General features: G+C 47.0%; 4 protein-coding genes across 9 annotated transcripts; 2 read left to right on the top strand and 2 right to left on the bottom strand.

The window, feature by feature from the left end:
* Positions 1-96: 96 nt before the first annotated feature.
* Positions 97-11,311, bottom strand: LOC120457273 (nuclear pore complex protein Nup153). 6 transcript variants are annotated; one of them, XM_039644701.2, is made up of 9 exons: positions 10,780-11,311; positions 10,097-10,693; positions 9,515-10,030; positions 9,212-9,456; positions 4,854-8,988; positions 4,636-4,791; positions 3,738-3,878; positions 2,781-2,848; positions 1,444-1,686 (listed from the first exon to the last, which is right to left on the bottom strand). In XM_039644701.2, the coding sequence occupies exons 2-9, from the start codon at positions 10,241-10,243 to the stop codon at positions 1,593-1,595; spliced, it is 5,502 nt and encodes a 1,833-aa protein (XP_039500635.1). In that variant the 5' UTR covers positions 10,244-10,693; positions 10,780-11,311; the 3' UTR covers positions 1,444-1,592. The 6 variants fall into 6 exon arrangements, with proteins under 6 accessions (XP_039500631.1, XP_039500633.1, XP_039500632.1 ...); XM_039644697.2 differs by lacking the exon at positions 2,781-2,848 and having other exon boundaries at positions 97-1,686; positions 10,780-11,305; XM_039644699.2 differs by lacking the exon at positions 2,781-2,848 and having other exon boundaries at positions 97-1,686; positions 3,738-3,875; positions 10,780-11,305.
* A 493-nt stretch (positions 11,312-11,804) lies between these two features.
* On the top strand, positions 11,805-13,769 carry LOC120455699 (inositol polyphosphate 5-phosphatase K). The gene has a single exon (XM_039642106.1). The coding sequence runs from the start codon at positions 12,074-12,076 to the stop codon at positions 13,598-13,600; it is 1,527 nt and encodes a 508-aa protein (XP_039498040.1). The 5' UTR covers positions 11,805-12,073; the 3' UTR covers positions 13,601-13,769.
* Positions 13,770-15,227: 1,458 nt separating this feature from the next.
* Positions 15,228-16,680, bottom strand: LOC120455700 (ubiquitin-conjugating enzyme E2 G2). Its single transcript, XM_039642107.2, has 4 exons — positions 16,367-16,680; positions 16,223-16,304; positions 15,882-16,141; positions 15,228-15,751 (listed from the first exon to the last, which is right to left on the bottom strand). The coding sequence occupies exons 1-4, from the start codon at positions 16,407-16,409 to the stop codon at positions 15,633-15,635; spliced, it is 504 nt and encodes a 167-aa protein (XP_039498041.1). The 5' UTR covers positions 16,410-16,680; the 3' UTR covers positions 15,228-15,632.
* Positions 16,681-16,923: 243 nt separating this feature from the next.
* Positions 16,924-21,195, top strand: LOC120455651 (structural maintenance of chromosomes protein 3). Its single transcript, XM_039642042.1, has 5 exons — positions 16,924-17,031; positions 17,108-17,222; positions 17,301-17,440; positions 17,502-20,621; positions 20,685-21,195. Exons 1-5 carry the CDS (start codon positions 17,017-17,019, stop codon positions 20,895-20,897), a joined length of 3,603 nt encoding a protein of 1,200 aa, XP_039497976.1. The 5' UTR covers positions 16,924-17,016; the 3' UTR covers positions 20,898-21,195.
* Positions 21,196-21,301: the final 106 nt, after the last annotated feature.

Here is a 21,301-nt window from a genome sequence, read left to right as displayed (position 1 = left end):
AGAAATATCATGTCTAGTTTAATAATGCAATATGCTAGTTTTCCATATAGAATTGCAATTCCAGCTGAAAACCCCAAATAAAAACACATCACAAAATTTAAATTATCATACCGCATATATTTACTTATTTACAACATTATGATACCGTTTCTCTCTCAACATTAAGACTTCTGATTTCCATTTCTGTTTTCGACTTAAACATGATCAATTTAATATTATAATAAAATATTCAATGTTTTTTATGAATATATGTATATAAAAAACATGCAAATAATCGTAACTTTTTCGGCTTTCCATTGGTTGCCACCATTCTCTCTAAACCTTTCATCTTATCTGCTATCTGTTAGCTATAGGTTTTGTTTGTTTACGTTGCTAGATAGTTGTTTTGCTTTTTTGCTTTAATTTGTTGGCTTTCCACCTTGGCTGCTGCTGCACACAACGTGGTTGCAGGTATCTCCTCGTATGAATTGTGTGTGTGAGTGTGTGTATCTAAACGCTAAAATCAATAACAAAACTAAAGACTTAATGCAATCGTTCGCCGCCTCTTATCTGACTGCAAGCATTATCTGCTCGGCTCATCGGCCAATCACTCAGCGTTCGAAAATTGTCTAAACAGATTTTACTTGAATATACGTATACTACATTATATAGTGGTTGAATTTTTGCGCTATTACTTTCCCTCGTATCTCCGTTGCAGCATGACGCGTTTCTTTACAATTTCGCAAAATAATTATTACATAATTATCATTTAAGTATTATATTCAACAAAAATTACTTTAAAAATAAAACTTAGAACAGTATCAATTTAGTTTTTTGTTGGTGCGACCAATGCGCGCGTGTAAGTTCAACGAAATTTGTTATAATTTGCAATCATCATAATCAATCATTATGCGTATGAGCGACGTACTCGTGGCGCACTCCCTATCATCGGAGAGCAGAGAAGGATGTGGAAAGAACTTAGTCGGGATTTTGAGAGTCAGACGGAGGCTTGTGATTTGGTGTCCAGCTGTTGCTTCTGCGGCGCACTATCTTGTATTGACTCCTTACTACAATGCGTTCCTGTGATCTGGATTCTAATGCTTGTACTCCTGTCTGGTTGTCCTCCTGGTCGCCAGTTGTTGGTGTGCATGTAAGGACATCGCCGCCATTGGTTTCATTTCGTGTCGTCCACTGCGGAATTGGCTTGAATGTGAATTGTGAAACATGATACCCTTCTCCTTCTTCTTCTCTTGCTGGATTTTGCTCCCCTATATTCCGTCCTTTGATTTGGATGGAGGAGAAAGCCTCGGTTTTAGCGTGCCGGCTATCGCTGCGTACGTAGCGGTATTTGTTCAAACTCGGCGGCTTGCGGTTATCCTTGAACATCTTCGATAATCCTTGAATATCTAGCTCCTGGCGATTTTGGCTGTGGACCGCGCCTTTGATCCTGCTCTTGCCCCCGGTCTCTCTTGTGTTCTGCTTTTCCCCATCGACCCCTGATGCTTCTACTGCCCTTGCTGTTCTCCCCACTGGCACCCACAATCCTAATCCTAATCCGACGGCGGCCTCAGTACATGCATTTGCTATCTTGATGGCCGACTGCGATGCCATTTCTACCGGGGCGGCAGACGGCGTACGGGAGCGCGGATTTTGCGGCGAGCCATCTGAGAATTCTGCGCCGAATTGCCGGCGGCTGGCGGATTGAAGCTGCGGATTAACAATGGATTAGTATCAAATTTGGCTACCGATCTTCGAGACTCCCTCGGGCGGCTGCTGCTGCGGAGCAAGTATATGTTGTCACACAACCGCAGTGTGGGCAAGAAACGTAAATTGAACAAATTATTATATGAATACGAAATGCTGTGAACAAAACGAAACAATATGGAACGGAACACACAAATAAGACGAACACAATAAACAATATGACAGTCACAGGATATAGAAAATCCTATATCCTATTTACACTTGGTGCATAAAACATTGTACAATGCAGTTCGATGCCTTGGGGGAAATGGAAATTGATGCGTTGGGAACAAAAATCGTTATAAAATATACAAATCGATTTTAGTTGTAAGTTGAGGCCAGTTTCTATATATGACAATATGAAAAAAATGATTAAATTATATACGTTTCAATAGGTGCTTTTTAAAAATCAGCTCGAACCAGGTTTTTATGCACATAAAATGTATATGTAAACGAAAACATATGATAACTAATGATTTTAAGAATGATTTAAACTTAAATTGCAAATATATTATTTTTTAAAAACATATTTTAATTAAATCGCTTGATTTTAAACCAGTGCGCCAATGTATTGAAAACCATTTAAAGTGACAAAACCAATATATTTTTTGGCCAATTGATTTGAAACATGTTCTAGCCTGTTGGAACTGCTTTTAAAAATTGGGATATAGAACGGTATGCATGAACACTCTTGTTAATGTTTATGTTACGCATGTGTAAATATGATCATGGGTTATAGGGTAATACGCTTTGTTTCTTTCTTAACAAAAACAAAACAAATGGGACGCACATAAAACGAAAGCCTTAAAAAATAATTTAAACAAATGCAATTATAATGCAGCTGTGTGGGTAGGTGTGTGTGTGTGTGTGTGCGTGCGTGTGTTTCTTCCATTGTGTTGGTAAAAGGACCAATTCAAAGTATGGATAGAGGGAGACTGCAACAGCAAGAGCGTTATCTTCTCTCTGTCTCGTTCTCTTTTGAAGCCGCTCATGTGTCTGTCTCGCTCGCATGTATGGCAGCCACCCGCCAACGGATCATCCGTCTCTGTCTTACTTACGCAAATATATTGGCTGGCGCTTGGGAACCGGCGCTAAATTGGAACAGTGCATTGGCATTCGGCGCGGACTGCAAGAAGAATATTTTTGGTTTTTTTTTCCTTGGTAAGTTGGTTTTGTATAGCAAGTAATTTTGGTTTGAGTTTTTTTTTTTGTTTTGTTTTATTGGACGGATCACGATGGTTGATGGGTATTAATTGCTTCTTTTTGGTTATGTACAACTTGGAAATTGGATGGAAGTTGCTATATGAAGAATGAAAACTGCGTGTGTGTGCGTGGTGTGTGTGTGTGTGTGTTTGTGTGTGTGGGAGGTGGGGGCTGGCGTGCATCCGTGAGAGCTTGTCAAAAATATACCGTAAACACATGCTAGACTACACTTGAAACAATTGGCACATAGAACAGAATATAACTACATAGTTGCAAAAGTTCTACTTTTGATTTCAATTGGTATCATTTGACAAGCCCTGCGACACATGCGTTTCAAACCAACGTCTTAAACTACAGAAATGCGTTAAACTAAGCATGCGTATTAAATTAATGCTAATGCTAAAGCTAATGAAGCACGATGAGAAAAGCTAGATACAAATAATGGGTTTTCTGTGAGTTTCATACACGGCGAGCGCCAAAGAAATTGTGGATTAACTTTATTTCAGAGAATCCTATACTCTGTGGTCTCGAAAACCATATAATAACTCCAAAAATTAACATCTACTGCAGTAACATGTAGTAATGGAGTAATATATTGTTGATTAAAGTCTACGTTTAAAATCTTGTATTATTTTTGATAGAACTTCGATTACAATTTGGTTTATACAATTGATTCTCCGCAGATTTCTTTGGCATTCCCCGTAGTATACGTACAACTATAGCATGACATAAAGTACTGAGTATTAACAATCGGGTATCGTTAAAATAGAGTCGGCGAAACTCTTTGGATATCGATCATGACATCGCATTACCTGCATCTGCGGCGCCCCGGCCGCAAAGTTGAACATGGGCATGCCGCCGGCGGAGGAGTTGCTGGCCCCGCCCACACCACTGGCTGGGTTACTGGCCGCCGGCTGCGGACCACCGAATTGGAAGATGCGCGGCTGCGACTGCTTTGCGATTCAAATTCATTTTCAGATCCATTCGGTTCATTTTGTGGGCAGTTCATTTTCATATTCATTTAGCATTTAGGTGGTTTGGTAATTATAATCATAGGTAGTAGTAGTAGGATGGATGGTAGTAAAGTTGATTCGTGCCCGTGCCCACAGTTTTCGTTTTTTTTTTTTTTTTTTGTTCAGTACAAAGGGTGTACATTATAGATTTACGGAAGTTGCGAAGTTAAGGTAGTGTATACATTAAATTACGTGGTATACGACAATATTTTTTAACAGTAACAACACGCACGACCGTTTTTGTGTAGAAAGGGTTTTGGAAAAAGATAAAAAAGAAAAGGAGAGAAGAATACAAATAAATATATATATATATATATAGAGATATATGTATATATGTATACAAGTTAAGAGGTAAAATCAATACGGTGAGTAGTTCTAAATCAATATAGAAAATCGGTCAGGTATGTTAGGGGGGATCGATCGATTATTGAGCGCATTGTTATTATCGCTATAACAGGGGCATGCAAGTCGGAAAATTAAAAGGAAATATGACGGACAGCTACGACTACAAACAACCGCAAACAAATTTGCATGGATGAAACTGAGTGAGTGAGTGAGTGTGTGATCGATCTACTTCATCATCTCAGCTCAGGCTCAAGGTCAGCTCCCATCGATCACCTTTTGTTTTTACTCGGAATTCTTTATAAGTTGATCAGGTGGGTGGTTACTAGGAATTAAGTGCAAATCGTATACTTACATCGCCACTGGAGAGATTAGTGGCCGCCGTATTGGCCGAGAAGTTGAAGGTTGGCGCAGGAGCAGTTGAGCTCGCCGCTGAGCCCGTGAAGTTGAACGCTGGTTTGGCTAGTGGCTCATTGATGCTGCTTCCGAATTTATATGGAGCACTTGAGGCCTGTAACGTGTAACAAAGCGGTTTGGATAAATACAGAATAATATTCGTATAAATATACTTACAGCTGGCGTGGCTGCAGTTGCTCCGCCAAAGTTAAATGCTCCTGGTACCGCTGTGGCAGCTGCTGCCGCTCCGAATCCTCCGCTTGTGATGGTGCTTCCGCTACCGAAGACGGGCGCAGCCGCAGCAATTGGCGTGGGATTACCGAAGATGCTGGCCAACGGAGCAGCGGCTGTTGCCGCGGGTGTTGTAGCTGCAGGAGTTCCTGCTGGCACTAGGGAGTTGCCCACATTACCGAATACCGCAGAAAGGGCTCCATTGCCGCCTAAACTGCCTGCCGCCGGCGTGGCTGCAGTGGTAGTGGTAGCCGTGGATCCGAATGGTAGACTAGTGGTGCTGGTGGTGTTACTGCTGGAAAGTCCAAACATGGAACTGCTGCCGAATATCGGATTCGCCATCGTCGAGGCTGAAGTGGAAGGCACCGCCGCACTGGTGACCGCAATGCTGTTGCTCTTAGCCGCAGCGCCATTGCTTGACCAGCCGAAGCTGGATGTTGCCGTCGTTTCCGAACCGGAGGAAGCACCAAAGGTGAATGGCTTGGCTGCGCTGCTGGTGGTCGTCTCCGTTTTACTTTCACCCCAATTGCCAAAGACCTGAGGGGTCGAGGTGGACGCAAAGCTGGGAGCAATGGCGTTGGTGGTGCTGGTGGTGGCACTCACACTGGAGCTGGAGTTTGTCGTGGTGCTAACTGCTGCTCCGAAGATGGAGCTCACGCTAGAGTTCGCTGGCGTTGCTGGTGCGGCCGCTGTTGTCTGGCCAAAGAAGAAGGTTCCAGTGTCTGGTGTGCTCGCTGGTTTTGACTGACTTCCAAAGCTAAAGCCGCCACCTGGAGCTGGTGCCGTGGTGGCTGCTGCTGGAGCTGGAGTAGATGCCGGGGTGAAAGCTAAGGCTGTCGTAGAGGTTGTTGTCGTTGTTACGGTGCTGGAAGAAACACCAACACTCAAGGTTGGCGCCTTAGCCGCTGGCTGTTGGCTACTGGTGCTGCTTACGGCACTGCCAGCTCCGGAAAAGCTAAACATGGGCTTAACGGCCGTGGGATTCGCACTGGTGCTGGCCGTCGAACTGGAAACAGTGGAGGATGATGATGGAGCGCCAAAGCTGAAGCCACCCAAAGCGGGAGTGGTGCTGGCGGTGCTAGTTGTGGTAGTGATTGAGCTGGCCGTAGTTGCGGTAGTTGGAGACTTGAATACAAACGAGAGGGCTGGTGCTGCAGCTGGAGCTGTTGCCTCTGAGCTGGATGTGGCCGTTGTTTCCTTAATGTCTGTCTTAAAGCTCACCGTCCTGGGCTGTTCCACTTTGCTCACTCCAAACGGAAAGGTCTTCGGGGCCTCCGTCTTCTTACTGTCCGCCACATCCTTACCCTGATTGCTTTGGCCGAAACCAAAGCTAAATTGAGTGGAAGCTGGTGCAGGTGTAGTCGTTTCCACAGCTGGCTTGACGACCTCCTTTACAGTAGCAAATCCAAAACTAAACTTGGGTACCGAAATGGCTGCAGAGTTGGCCGTTCCGCTGCTGCCGGAGCCAGACGAAATGGTTGTTGATGTGGCGGCAAGGCTGGATGCTCCCGGCTTCAGCTGCTCACAGCAGATGCATGAGGTTCGCGACATATCATTCTGTGCCATGCATGCATCGCAGTCCCAACTTGCTGTTTTTTGGGCAGCCACCAGCTGCTGAAATGCCGCATCCTGCTTGGGCACCTTACTTGCTTGTCCTGGCTTAAAGCCATATATAGAGCTTTCGCTCGTGGAGCTAATGCTGACGATAGATCCCGAAGCAACTGATCCAGATGATGATCCTGAGGAGGATCCGGATGAGGATCCGGATGAAGATACGGAGGACGATGTCGAGGAGAAGCACGAGGATGGACTCCGGGCGGACTCGCTATTGTTGCTTCTCGCCTGTGAGTTTGGCGTTTGACAGGCAACGCATTCTGCAACACCCGACTTGTTCATCACCAGGCACGTCTGGCACTCCCACGTATTGGCCCTTGGCTTGAAGGCCATACCAAAACCGGATACAGCTGACAAATTGTTATTGATCGACGGGAAGTTGTTAACTGTTGGAGCCGCAGATTTTCGGGGAGTCTCGCAGGCAATGCATTTGCTGGCTTCGGCCTTATTAGACAGCATGCAGGCATCGCATTCCCAGGCAGTGGTTGATTTCTTGAAGCGATCCCCAAAACCACCGAAACTTTGTGCCACAATAGCTGCCGTTGGTGGTGGTGCTTGGGCAGAAGCAGCAGATGCTCCCGGCTTGGCCGTCTCACAGGCCACACACTTGTTGGCCTCGGGCTTGTTACGCACCATACACGCATCACACTCCCACTCCTTGGATGACTTTTTAAACTGCTCACCGAATCCCAGAGACGGTGTTCCGTTTATAGTTGGCTGCGACTGTTTCGTTGTAATCACATCGTCCAACGAAGCCGGTGCCGGGAAGGTATATTTGCGACTGATCTTCGGTTTGGCGATGCAGTTCTCCTGCAAGTGCGTCAAGGGTGTGGGTGCCGAGAAGGTGAATGTGCGTCCAGTTGGTTTACTAATGGCGGAAACGTTTCCATTGGCAGAGAAGTTCACAATTGGTGCCGCAGGCTGCGGATTAGCCAGGAAGTTTTGCAGCTGCTTGGAGTTTGTAGTAGAGAGGTTGCTGCTGCTACTTTTGCTACTTGGGATTGGGACGGTGGAAGATGGCTTTGATACCACTGGCACCGTGGGTTTAATGACCAAGTCAAACTTTGGCGCGCTTGCCATGTCTGGAAAGCTGATCTGTGGCAGGTCCAGCGGCGGGGGTGCTTCCTCTTGCTCCGTCCGCGGCTCCTTGTTGCGCGTCTGGTGCGAAAGACGCGAACGCATCTTGTTTGTGTGGTGACTATGGCTAGCCGGCTGATCTATCGGAGCAACATATGGTACAGGTTGCTTGGGCTTCTCCTGGTTGTTTTCCGCACGAACACGAATGTTCTGGCTGTGAACCACATCTCGCGAGTTCTGGGTAACGCGGTGCAGACGACGGCGTTCCAGAAGCTGTTGCATCGTCGGCACCAGCAATTTGTTTGAGCGCAGTTCAGCTAATTCGTTCGCAAGAGTGGGCGCCGGAACATTGCGGCTGGACATCATGGTACACGAATACGGGGTGGCGGACGTACCCTGCCGCAGTTGACGACTGCTTTGGTGCTCCTTGAGGGTGCTGCCCATGCGCTTGGCATCGATCAATGGCGTGGAGTAGCTGTCCAGCAGGTTGAGGATGCGCAGTGTGGTGTTCGACAGCCCGGAACCGGGATTCTTACTGCCACCTTGGCCCACAGATGTCTCCGAATGGCTGGCGGAGTCGGAAGGTCGCATGTCTACCGGTTTCATATTGTATCCTATACCACCAGTCAAGGAACCCTGCAGCGGATGCGCTGGTGAACTGCCGGCAGAATTGAGAGCCAACGTTGAGGATGCAGCGGAGGAGCTCAGATTGCTGCGACTGAAGATGCGATTGTTGGCGGAATTGCCGCCAAAGGTGGTGCGTCCCTGGTAAAAGGGCGAGCTGGAGGCAGATGCAGAGCCTGAGTTTGAGGCACTGCGGCTCAGCAGACGACTGTCGCTTAGCGCCGACGTACTGCCGTATATGGATGCATTAAAGCGACGTCGTTGGTTAAGGGAATTCAGCGACCACGTGGAATTTCGGTGCGATGGCTGTGCGGCGGAGCTGCTCCTGTTGAATATTGACTTGGAGCTCTGCAGATTTCCGTAAAATTCTAAATTGCTGTTGCTGTTATGATGCGACGGCCGCAGTCCATCGTGGCCTTCGCCATTGTTATGATATTCGTTCATATCGCTCTCGGACTGCGAATCTCCACCAGCTCCGGCGGCCACCGACAGTTCAGTTCGTCTTGATTTTGACTTAATGACATTGTTGTTATTATTGTTATTGTTGCTAGTGTTGTTGTTGGTCCTGCTTATTCTCAGCAAATGATTAATGTGATCTTCCGAACTTATGGCCAGTCCAATTCCCGTCTCATCCATTGTAAGATCCCGACGATGGGTTCGCTGGCCTATAAGCGATGGTCGCTTGTGGTTAGGAAGGCTGGAGAGGCTGTTGTGGCTGGTGGCGTTGCTGCTGCCTCTGAAAGGTATGTTCAGCGAACGGCGGATGCTAAAATGATTTAAAAGATTGCATTGTTAGATTGTGATAGGTTTTAATCTTAAAAAGCTTATAAAATGGCGGCTTATTTTATATTCAGTTTTGGCCATAACCGGGATCCAGTGTAAGAATATTTTTTATAGATAATGTGAAATAAGTAATATGGCATCAAGTTCGGAGGAATGTGTTTTGGCATTCCATATTAACATTTGTATCACGCTTGAGCTTAACAAACCTGTGTGGCAGATCCCCGGTGCTTCCCTCGGCGGCTTCGTTGCCCGTGAAAAAGTTGTACGCGGGCTCGCGCTGCCGTTGACTGCTATACAAATTGAGGTGGTTGCGCCGGTGTGGAGCCAACTGGCTGCCACTCTTGTACATCTGGGAGGTGGAGGAGGTGGTGGCAGCCGCGAGCGGAGCAGCAGGCGTGGATGACAATAAGGGCAGACGACGCATGTTGGGCAAATTGACGGTGGTCTCAAGCTGGAAGGGATTTAAGAATAAATGGGCAATGCAGACAGGATTTAAGATGTGACCTTACCTCCAGGCGTCGACGCTTGGGCTGTACGGCGGCGGACTGTAGGAGATTCTCTTGCTCTTCATCGTCATCCTCCTCATCGCCTTCGTCGTCGTCCTCCTCCAGTTCATCCTCCTCGGCCTCGTCCTCATCACCGCCGGCAGCCGCAACAGCCCCGGCTCGCTTGCGCAGCAGGAACACATTGTATTCGCTGCGCCGCGTCTGCTCATCCTCGGCGGCCAGGTCGTGCTCGGCTATGTTGTCGGCCAGGGCCACCTCCTCGTAGTTAAGGCCTTTGGCATCAGAGCCATCGTCAAGATCGTCGGCTGCATCGGCATCCGCTTCTGCGAGCATTATCCGACGGCGTCCACGTTTCCGCTTGGTAGTGGAGCGTCCATTGGATTGTCGTGGCTGTGACTGGCGGACATTAGCTGGGGAGGATAAGGCCTCGGGGCCACCCTTGGACGACGGCGAAAACCAACCGCTAAAGGAGGCGGGCAGAATGCTGGACACGCGCATCTTCATTTTGCCCATGATGGACTGCAATTGGAATTGGATGGGAGTGTGCTATTTGATGGAAACCAAGTTGTAGTCGACTGTACTTACGTTGTTGTTGCCAGACTGCAGGGCTCCCGCCGAGGATTCATCCTCCTCCTCTTCACCTTCCTCGGGCAGCTCCTTGAGCGGCGTCAGAGGATGCAGTTTGGCCAATTCGGCTTGCGAGGATTCCCTTTGCTCCCGTCCATCCTCCATTATGCCACTTTAGTTTCGACTCTCCTTTTTAGCCGGCGAAGCAACGGCACAAAAGGGAGATGCAATAAGCGAAAAAGAAGCGCCGCCGCACACACAACAACAAAACGTAAGTAAAAAAAAAAAAACTAAAAAAAAGAAAGCACACACGGTTGCAATTCCTGCCAGCGAGTTTGTGTGTGTGCGTGTATAATGTTCGCTCTCTCGTTCTCACACTACCGCTCCGCTCTCTATCCTTCCTGCTCTGTCTGTCTGTGCGTGTGTAAACGTATGAGTGCGCTTACGCACGCCGTCGTGGTTTTCTTTTTTTATTTCTCTTTTTTCGTACCGCCGAGATTTTACACACGCGGCGATATTTTTAAATAATATTCTGTTTGGCGCCACAAACTGACAGCGTTTGCTCAGGATTTGGCTTCTTGACCACCACTGAAGAACAAATTCTGGGCACTAGCCCTGCAAAATTAGAGGCGGGAAAAAAGGATTGAATACCGAATTCGGGCGAAGCGTTCCGAGGTTCTTGCTTTTGTATTTGCCCTTACCGCTTTCCCGCATGCCGCTCGCTTTCTTCAATATTTTCCCAATTTTCGCATCTGCCGGACACCGCCGCCTGTCAGATTTGATATATATTTTTAATTTTATCACCTTCCTTTTGTCTTTGTGCTTCTTCCGCTTGCACACACTGCTTTCGCAATTCTCCGTTCCTCTTCTTCACGCTCTGCTCACACACACACGCGCGCTGCGAATCGGTACCAATTTTGGCATTTTACTGCGGTTAAAAGCACGCTTTTGATTATAATTTAGCGTTTGCCACTGGTTGTGTTCAGTTTTTAGATTGTTGCGCGAGCATAATGCAACGCCGATTTGCAACAAACGGAGTTTCACAAAAAAAAGCACGATTTGATTTGGGAAAAAACGCGTGTGTGGCCACAGTGTAGAGCTGGAACCAAAATCGATGTTTGCTCGATACTATCGGTGTCTCGGACAGCGTGTCTTAATCGATACTTTTCCACCAGTTGTCGATTACATTCACGGTTATGGTTTGAAAGTCTTTAGTTATTTTTAAATGGGAATGAACTGCTATAGTGGTATGACTTATCAAGTAGAATTTATACGAATACTGATTTACTCTTTTACCAGTCGAGCTTGAAGTTTGACATATATGTCAACATCACTCGATTGTTTTCTTATTTGATTTCTAAGGAAGTGTAGTGGTTAAGAAAAAATCTCCTATATTTTTAAAAGTTGAAGTGCGAATTTTTAAAATATATCATTAACTTTGTGATGATACTGAAGTTTAAATATAGCACTCATATTAGTCGATAGTTGTCCTAAAAAGTATTTCCAGCTAGTCAAAAAGCAGCGAGTGCTAGTGTGACCATAGGCTGGGCAAAACAAATACTAGAAAATGTAAATAAAGGTGTGAATTTTAGGCGCCAAATCTGAAATGGCCCATATACCTTATAAACGCCTAAGCAACTGACGTTTTTAGGGCTGCAAAATAAATACCGCTAATCGATAGCGTCATCAGGTGAGTTTTGCCATCCCTAGGTGTTGTTATTGTTGGTGCATCGTTGTTGTAGCACAGTTGTTGTTGCTGCTGCTGGGCAAACAAGTGTTAAGACCTATTTGTGCTGCAATATTTTCAGCAATTACCGACCGCCCTCGTCGCTGTTCACCACCCAACTTAAGCAGTAACCCAGATTGGAGCAACAAAATCCAAAGAGGCAAAAAGAATCGACTTACACAATAAAACCATAATCGGTTGGGTAAACAATTTGATTGCTGTGAGCAACCAGCTGGGGTAATCTCTTCGATTTGTCAAGTCCAACAATAATGAGCCAAACGGAGGCTAGCAAGACACCCAAGATCCCGGACTCGGAACCGGATGGAGCGAAGGGCAAAGGAAAGCAACAGCTGGAAACTTATCGGGTGTATGTGGTCACCTGGAATGTGGGCAGTCGCTTTCCGGAGAACATATCCCTCCGCCATCTGCTGGGACTGCAGGATGTGACGATGGACAAGGAGACGAAGGAGACTAATGCCCACATGCCGGACATCTACGCCTTGGGCCTCCAGGAGGTCAATGCCCAGCCGCAGCAACAGGTGTTGGGCCTGTTCAAGGAGGATCCGTGGACGCACAAGGCTAAAGAACTGCTCCGTAAATACGACTATGTGGCCGTAAAGACCGAGCAGATGCAGGGACTGCTTCTCAGCATGTTTGTGAGGCGGCAGCACGTTGAGCACTTGCAGGACATCGAGGCGGAGTTCACAAGGACCGGTTTTGGTGGCATTTGGGGCAACAAGGGCGCCGTCAGTGTCAGATTCACTCTCTATGGCTGCGGCTTGGCCTTTGTGGTGGCCCATCTGGCTGCCCATGACGAACGGCTGGACGAGCGCATCGACGACTACAAGCAGATCCTGGAGAATCATCACTACCATGTCAAGCGGTATAGGGAGATCTACGATCACGACTATGTCTTCTGGTTTGGCGATCTGAACTTCCGACTGCAGGGTAACGATTCTTCGACGGAAGTGCGCGAAATGCTACGCGATGAGGCCCAGCACGACTCCCTAATCCAGCGGGATCAATTGTACCAGGTACGCGAGAAGTCGCAGCAGGCCTTTCAGGTTTTGCAGGAGCGACTGCCCGCCTTTCCGCCCACCTTCAAGTTTCGCGAGGGCACCTCCGAGTACGACCTGAAGCGGCGGCCAGCCTGGACGGATCGGATCATGTACGCTGTGCAGCCGCTGAACAGGCAACCGGGCATGCAGCTGTCCATCGAGCAGTGCTCGTACAAGTCCCATCCCTTGTACACCATCAGTGATCACAAGCCGGTGACCAGTGACTTTACTCTCAAGCTCTACCCGAATGTACGGGCGCCCGGCGTGGTATTTTTGCCCCTGTCGCTTTGGAAGATTGGGGACGAGAACACAGTGGAGTACCGCAAGCAGGCAGAGTTCGATGAGTGTCCCAACGACTGGATTGGCATCTATTCGGCTGAGTACGCCAGTTTGGCGGACTTCGTTGCCTACGAGTATGTCAACCAGGCTGAGTCGCCCACATCCTCAGACTCCAATCACGCACCGGATCCGTTTGAGACGCCCTCGCATCACCGAAGGGGTCGGCATCATCACAGGAATCGCCAGCGACTGCGGCGCCAACAGGAGGCCAATGCCCAAGAGCAGGTGCGACTAGATTTCGCCGACGATGTGGAACTACGACACGGCGAGCAGTACCTGTTGATATATTTCCGCACCACCGGAGTCAGGGGCGTGACCAGTGTGGCCGGCGTCAGCGACGTCTTTGTGGCGGAGAAGCGACACGGCTCGCCCCATCGGACGGAGTACCATGTTGACTAGCTAGCCGAGGCTCTGGACATTTTTATTCTTTAGTCTTCGTTTCGTTTTTGCCGTGCCGATCTAATTTTATTGACCTTATGTGAATGTGTTAAGTTTGCTTGTTGGCTGTTGACTCAGCACCCACCCCCAAATACGTTAATATGTAATTATACAATTATCGAACCAATAATTTTTGTGTTTACCACCATTCCCACTACCCATTCCCAGCCCTAATCCAGCTTTCGTTTGCATATGTTCCAATTGCTCTGCTGTCATTTTGTTATTTTTATTTGTACGGTGTCATGGCACTAGATATTTGTATTTAACCGGTTTGCAAAAGGTTAATTACGCCACTCACTGTCACATATTTACACTATGACACACCCGCGCACAGTGGGCCAGAAATGAGCAAAAGCTCATTGAATCTCTATCCAGGTGAGAGCTCTTAATGGGGCCGCCATTCAAATTTCAGTTCGAATTAAGTGAAAGTAAGCTAAATGAATCTACATGTTAGTCAAAACCCGGAGTCTGAAAAGTGATATTTTTGAATGCCTCGTAAGTCAAATATAGAGAAAACTATTATTTAATGGTAGAAAAGTATATATATAATTTTACTTTACTTTAATTTAACTATTTAATGTAGGCAAATTGTATTTAATATTTTTAAAGCGTGTTTATACGAAAAAGAACAAAAAATTTAACATTAACATTATTCCAAAAAACCAGCTCAATTTAGAATTTTTAAAAAAGAAAAGATTTTTACCCGGAAACGTAGACTTGTATAAAAAGAAGACTTCCAATTTATACCTACTTACGATCTTTTTCCACTACCTAATTGGTAAATAATCCAAAAAATGTATTTGACCAAGTCGTAGCAAATTATAAAGATAGTTTAGATAAGGACTGCACCAAAATAGACCACCAGGCAGACAATTAAAGCAATCTGCGCTGACTTTCACCCACCGTACAGTGGGTCATTTGAAATTCAAGCTGACGGAGCCCTGAAATTGGCAATATTTTGATGCGCTGGTGAAACCAACAGTGGGCCATTAAAGCCATTGGTGCCCGGTGCCCACTGTACTCGAACGATCGAATGGTGTGAACATTTTCGACCCCATCTATGGTCTGAAAGCCAAAAATGAGAGCACCCATTTATGCGGGCTCGGTCAATTGAAATTCGTGTGGCTTAGTAACCTTCAACAACTATTAGATAACTATATTACCCTCATACCAGTGGACACTTGACCAATGTATGGGAGTGCATTTACCACCTAACTATAAACATATAAATATACATACATATATACAGTCATATGCCTTATCAAAGTGAACATTAATCAATTTACTTAATCGAATGAAAACATTTACAATTGTGTAGTAATTTATGAATACATAGGGCAATTTCAGGCTGGCGATCATTTGCTAGTGGGATTTCAGTTAGTGATCAGTCGAAAATGATTAAATTAGTTTTAATTAAGTATCTAGTGACTATATAAACCAAATATAAAGCCTAATAAAAATGAACTAGCAAGTTGAAAACGCTTCAATCATACTTTGAATTTGCACTTGATTGTTCGTACTTCATATTTAACTTTTCAAAACAGCATCTTTATAATTCGTTTATACAAAATATATCTTTCGAAAAATGTAAACATAAAAAATAAACATTTATTAATAGGAAATATAAGCATTTGAATTTTTCTTGCCAACTCCTCACTTTGCCTTCACCTTGCACCTTGCATCGTGACTAACTACCAGTGAAGTACTTTAGGTGATAGGCCCTCCTGTTAAGTCCGCTGAAGCAGCCAGTGTGCTGGATATACTTGAGAGGGTGCGATCTGCTGCCTGGTTGTGCTTGATAGTCGATTTTGATGCTAGGTTCTTTATTTTTGCTAATTTGAAACGGGTTTGTCGGTTAGCTCGACGAGGGAGTTTTGAGGAAATAATGGGTTAGCATGTTGTTGAGGGCGCAATCTTGGAATCGTGTTGCTCAGGGTAGAAGGTATGTGTCGACGGTGGCGGACATGGTTCATTTTCAGTGCGCGTTGATCATTTACGGCGGCAAACCAAGTGTTTTGCGCACCAGCCGTCGGGCGATGGCGTTGAACTCATCTCTCTGCTCGCGCCACATAATGGCTGCATCCACATTAGCACCGCTCTCATCGTTGGGTTCTGTGGGGAAAAATGAACGACAATAGTAGTTACTAGAAGAAATTAAGTCAGGAACAAATAATCTACACAAATAAACAAATTAAGGACCTAAGAAATAACCATTAGGCCTATTATTGTAACTTCCTCTTACCCGCCAGCATGCTGACCACGCTAAGCAAAATCTTCTCCACGCTCTGGACAGGACTCCAGCGCTCAGCGGATAGCTCGTAGCCCATGGGATCGTCGCCGGGTGCGTGTAGTATTGATATGCAGACCCGCCCGTCGGCGAATATGTTGGGATGGAACATATCACAAGTGAATTTCATTTTTGGCGGACTCAGGGGATAGTCGGTCGGAAAGACGAGACGGGCGGGGAACACACCGCCCTCGAAGCAAGTGCCCTCAGGTCCGCTGCAAAGGGCAAAGGGCAATATATAGGTGAAACTGTCCATTATCCATGTCCATGTCGATCGTATGGTGATCTTAACTCACGCAATCAATGCCTCCCACTCGAAGAAGTTGTCCTCGCTGATGGGGCCGGCCACAATGCCCTCGGGCGGGTCAAGTGTTAACTCTGGAGAGGATTGTAGTGGTGGTAAGGGAAAGTTCTTCTCGCCCTGTGGACTTTCGACTCACGTTTGTATTCCGCCATCAGGCGGCGCAGTGCGGACCCAGCCATCCTGGATGTGATCGATGGTAATGATGATGGTTGAGTTCACTTGCTCCTTCTCCCCACTGTGACCACTTCCTTTGCGTTTCCTTCAGCTGATCCGCCGTGTCCTGTCCACCTGCTCCTGCTCCTGCTACACCCAGATGGTGTCCTGCTTGTTTCGGCGGCGATCGCGCACTTTTCAGATCCTCGGGCACGGGTCAAAATGCAGACACGTCGTAATATAATAAACACAAACCTTTCGTGTTTATTTATATCGAATGTATCGACTTGTTTTCTATGGCAATATATCTGTACTGAGTAAACTGGCAAGGGTAATCGATTCGATTCGATAACGGCAGGCTTAAGCATCTAACGTAACTTATTTTTTGTAAGCTGACACTAAATTAATAATAATGATCCGATTATAACATTCAATAAAAAAAACTACTATTATTTTTGAGGTATAATTTAATTTTTTGTTCGATTGCAAGCGAATGCTGTTCAGAGTGCGATATCGATTACATCGAGAGTAAAATGCGAACATCGATAAATCGCTGCTCGAGTCGATATTATTTATGTATTTGTTGTAAAACAAAAAGAGCGCGATTTTGTGCAAAAAATCGTATATAATAAGATGCACATCAAGCAGGTGAGTGTTGAACTGATAGGCAAGCTCCTGCCTACCCAGTGGACACCGGAGATCTGAAATCCACACTCAATTGCAGATTATTATACAAGGCTTCAAGAGTTACAAGGACCAGACGGTGGTGGAACCATTCGACAAGCGCCATAACGTTGTTGTTGGACGTAATGGCTCCGGGAAGAGCAACTTCTTTTACGGTGAGTATCTGCTTCAGGCAGTCTGTTCCGCCATTGATATCTAATCGGTCCTAATGCTGTCCCTCTTCCACTTTGCAGCCATCCAGTTTGTGCTAAGCGATGAGTTCACCCACCTGCGGCCGGAACAGCGCCAGTCGCTTCTGCACGAGGGAACAGGTGCCCGCGTCATCTCCGCCTATGTGGAGATCATCTTCGACAACTCGGACAACCGAGTTCCAGTGAGTAGTCAAACCAAGTAGTGCCTTCGAAGCACTCTCTTACGCTACGCTTTTTTTACAGATCGACAAGGAGGAGATCTTCCTGCGGCGCGTGATTGGCGCCAAAAAGGACCAGTATTTCCTCAACAAGAAGGTGGTGCCGCGCAATGAGGTGGTCAATCTGTTGGAATCGGCTGGTTTTTCCAGTTCAAATCCCTACTACATTGTAAAGCAGGGCAAAATCAATCAGATGGCAACTGCAGCGGATTCATATCGTCTCAAGCTGCTCCGCGAGGTCGCGGGAACGCGTGTTTACGACGAACGGAAGGAGGAGTCGTTAAATCTATTGCGGGAGACGGATAGCAAGGTGGAGAAAATCAGCGAGTACCTGAAGACCATCGAGGATCGGCTCCAGACGCTCGAAGAAGAGAAGGAAGAGCTAAAGGAGTACCAGAAGTGGGACAAGACGCGGCGCACCCTAGAGTACATACGCTACGAAACCGAGCTAAAGGACACCAGAAAGGCTCTCGATGAACTCCAGCTGCAGCGCAAATCCTCATCGGACAAAAAGAAAATCTACAATATCGAGATTCAGAAGGCACAAGAGAAGATCAAGGATGTGCAAAAGAACCTTAAGGAGGCAAAGAAAAAAGTGCTGAGCACCAAGGAGGAGCGCTCTGTGCTGATGACGGAGCAGCAACAGTTGCTGCGCGAGAAGACGAAACTGGACCTGACCATTGTCGATCTTAATGACGAGGTTCAGGGCGACAACAAGTCCAAGGAGCGGGCCGACCAGGAGCTTAAGAATCTTAAAGTAACAATTGCGGAGCGCGAAAAGGAACTGGACGACGTAAAGCCCAAGTACGAGGCAATGAAGCGCAAGGAGGAGGACTGCTCCCGGGAGCTGCAGCTCAAGGAACAGAAGCGTAAGGAGCTTTACGCCAAGCAGGGTCGCGGCTCTCAGTTCTCCTCAAGGGAAGATCGCGACAAGTGGATCACGAACGAACTGAAGTCCATTAGCAAACAGACGCGCGATAAAATTGCTCACCATGCAAAACTCGTGGAGGATCTTAAGAAGGACGCTACCTCCGAAAAGGATCTGGGTCAGAAGATCGAGGAGCACTCGTCGGAACTGGAGCAACTTCGACTGCAGATCGACGAGCACAACAAGAAGTACTACGAGCTAAAGAAGACCAAGGACCAGCACCAGTCCATGCGAAACGAGTTGTGGCGCAAGGAGACACAGATGACACAGCAACTGCAGACGCACAAAGAGGAGCTATCGCGGGCGGACCAGGCGCTGCGCAGCATGGCTGGCAAGCCGATCCTGAACGGCTGCGATTCTGTGCGCAAGGTTCTTGACAGCTTTGTGGAACGTGGGGGTCAATCGGCGGAGATTGCCCGAGCCTACTATGGACCCGTCATCGAGAACTTCAGCTGCGACAAGACCATCTACACGGCCGTGGAGGTAACTGCCGCCAATCGTTTATTCCATCACATTGTTGAGTCAGAATACGAGGGCACGCAAATCCTCAAGGAGATGAATAAGCTGAAATTACCGGGTGAGGTGACCTTTATGCCCCTAAACCGGCTGCAGGTGAAAGTACACGATTATCCGGATGATCCCGACTCCATACCCATGATCTCCAAGCTGAAGTACGATGAACAGCACGATAAAGCGCTGAGGTATATCTTTGGAAAAACGCTAATCTGCAGAAATCTGGAGCGTGCCACCGAGCTGGCGAAGAGCACAGGGCTGGATTGCGTTACGCTGGACGGAGATCAGGTGTCCTCCAAGGGATCCCTCACCGGCGGCTATTTCAATACATCACGCTCCCGTCTGGAGATGCAAAAGAAGCGCACAGAATACACCAGCCAGATAGCCGAGTTTGAAAAGAAACTCAGCAAGCTGCGAAACGAACTCAAGTCCACCGAGAACAACATTAACTCAATCGTATCCGAGATGCAAAAGACAGAAACGAAGCAGGGCAAGTCGAAAGATGTGTTCGAAAAAGTCCAGGGCGAGATTCGTCTGATGAAGGAGGAGCTAGTGCGCATCGAGCAGTACCGGGCGCCCAAGGAGCGCTCACTGGCCCAGTGCAAGGCCTCATTGGAGTCCATGACAAGCACCAAGTCTAGTTTGGAGGCGGAGCTAAAGCAGGAGCTGATGTCCACGTTGTCGTCGCAGGATCAGCGTGAGATTGACCAGCTGAACGACGACATCCGTCGACTGAACCAGGAAAACAAGGAAGCATTTACACAGCGTATGCAGTTCGAGGTGCGCAAGAACAAGCTGGACAACCTGCTGATTAACAATCTGTTCCGGCGTCGCGACGAACTGATCCAGGCGCTGCAGGAGATTTCCGTGGAGGATCGCAAGCGGAAGCTTAACAATTGCAAAACGGAACTGGTTTCCGCCGAGAAGAGAATCAAGAAGGTCAACGCCGATCTGGAGGAGATCGAAAAGCGGGTAACGGAGGCCGTGCAACTGCAAAAGGAGCTGCAGCAGGAGCTTGAAACGCATGTGCGCAAGGAGAAGGATGCCGAGGAGAATCTTAACAAGGATTCCAAGCAGCTGGAGAAATGGTCCACCAAGGAGAACATGCTCAACGAGAAAATCGACGAGTGTACGGAAAAGATCGCCAGTTTGGGCGCCGTGCCGCAAGTTGATCCCGCCTACACCCGAATGTCTCTGAAAAACATTTTCAAGGAGCTGGAGAAGGCTAACCAGCACCTCAAGAAGTATAACCATGTGAACAAAAAAGCCCTGGACCAGTTTCTGAGCTTCTCCGAGCAGAAGGAAAAGCTCTATCGGCGCAAAGAGGAGCTCGACATCGGTGACCAGAAGATCCACATGCTTATCCAGTCATTGGAGATGCAAAAGGTTGAGGCCATACAGTTTACGTTCCGACAAGTGGCGCAAAACTTTACCAAGGTGTTTAAGAAGCTGGTGCCCATGGGTGCGGGTTATCTCATCCTAAAGACCAAGGATAACGAAGGCGACGAGATGGAAAAGGAGGTGGAAAACTCCGATGCCTTCACAGGGATCGGCATTCGGGTTTCGTTCACCGGCGTTGAGGCTGAGATGCGTGAGATGAACCAGCTGTCCGGTGGGCAGAAGTCGCTTGTCGCCCTGGCCCTCATTTTCTCCATCCAAAAGTGCGATCCAGCTCCCTTCTATCTCTTTGACGAGATAGATCAGGTAAGTCAAACATTGCCCATCACATTGTTTCGTTGACTAATGGTCTACTACTCTTTTGTGCAGGCCCTGGATGCAATGCATCGAAAAGCGGTGGCGAACATGATCCACGAGCTCAGCGACACTGCCCAATTCATTACGACAACTTTCCGGCCGGAATTGCTGGAAAACGCGCACAAGTTCTACGGCGTGCGATTTCGAAATAAGGTCAGCCACATTGATTGTGTGACCAGGGAGGAGGCCAAGGACTTTGTCGAGGACGACAGCACCCACGCCTAGGAAATTTCCCCGCCCAAAACCTCATCCCTCAACCCACCACAATCATCCCTCGTCCCAATTATTAGTTTCTTAGGCCTAAGATTTATTTACACATTCATTTGAATCGGATACATACATATAATTTCCTTTTAACGATACTTGCTACAATTAATTTTCCTTAATAATGAAATTAGTTTTCGGTTGGACCGTGCTCGTTTGCGTGAAACACATCGAGCTGCCGACAAAAAATGGAGAGTAGACCAACTCCAACCCCAGATCAATATGTAATAAAGAGCATAGAGAAGTAACTTAAACTATATTTAAAATAAAAGTGTGTATTAAAAAACTTATGCAAAACGAAACCTTTTAAATCTATGTTTCTTTTCAGATTAGCTAATAGAAGAAAAGTTTTTTTTAAAACTCTT

This window comes from Drosophila santomea, chromosome X (assembly GCF_016746245.2).
Source record: "Drosophila santomea strain STO CAGO 1482 chromosome X, Prin_Dsan_1.1, whole genome shotgun sequence".
NCBI lineage: Eukaryota > Metazoa > Arthropoda > Insecta > Diptera > Drosophilidae > Drosophila > Drosophila santomea.
The sequence above is the reverse complement of the archived record's forward strand: the minus strand, read 5'-3'. Positions and strand labels throughout refer to the sequence as shown.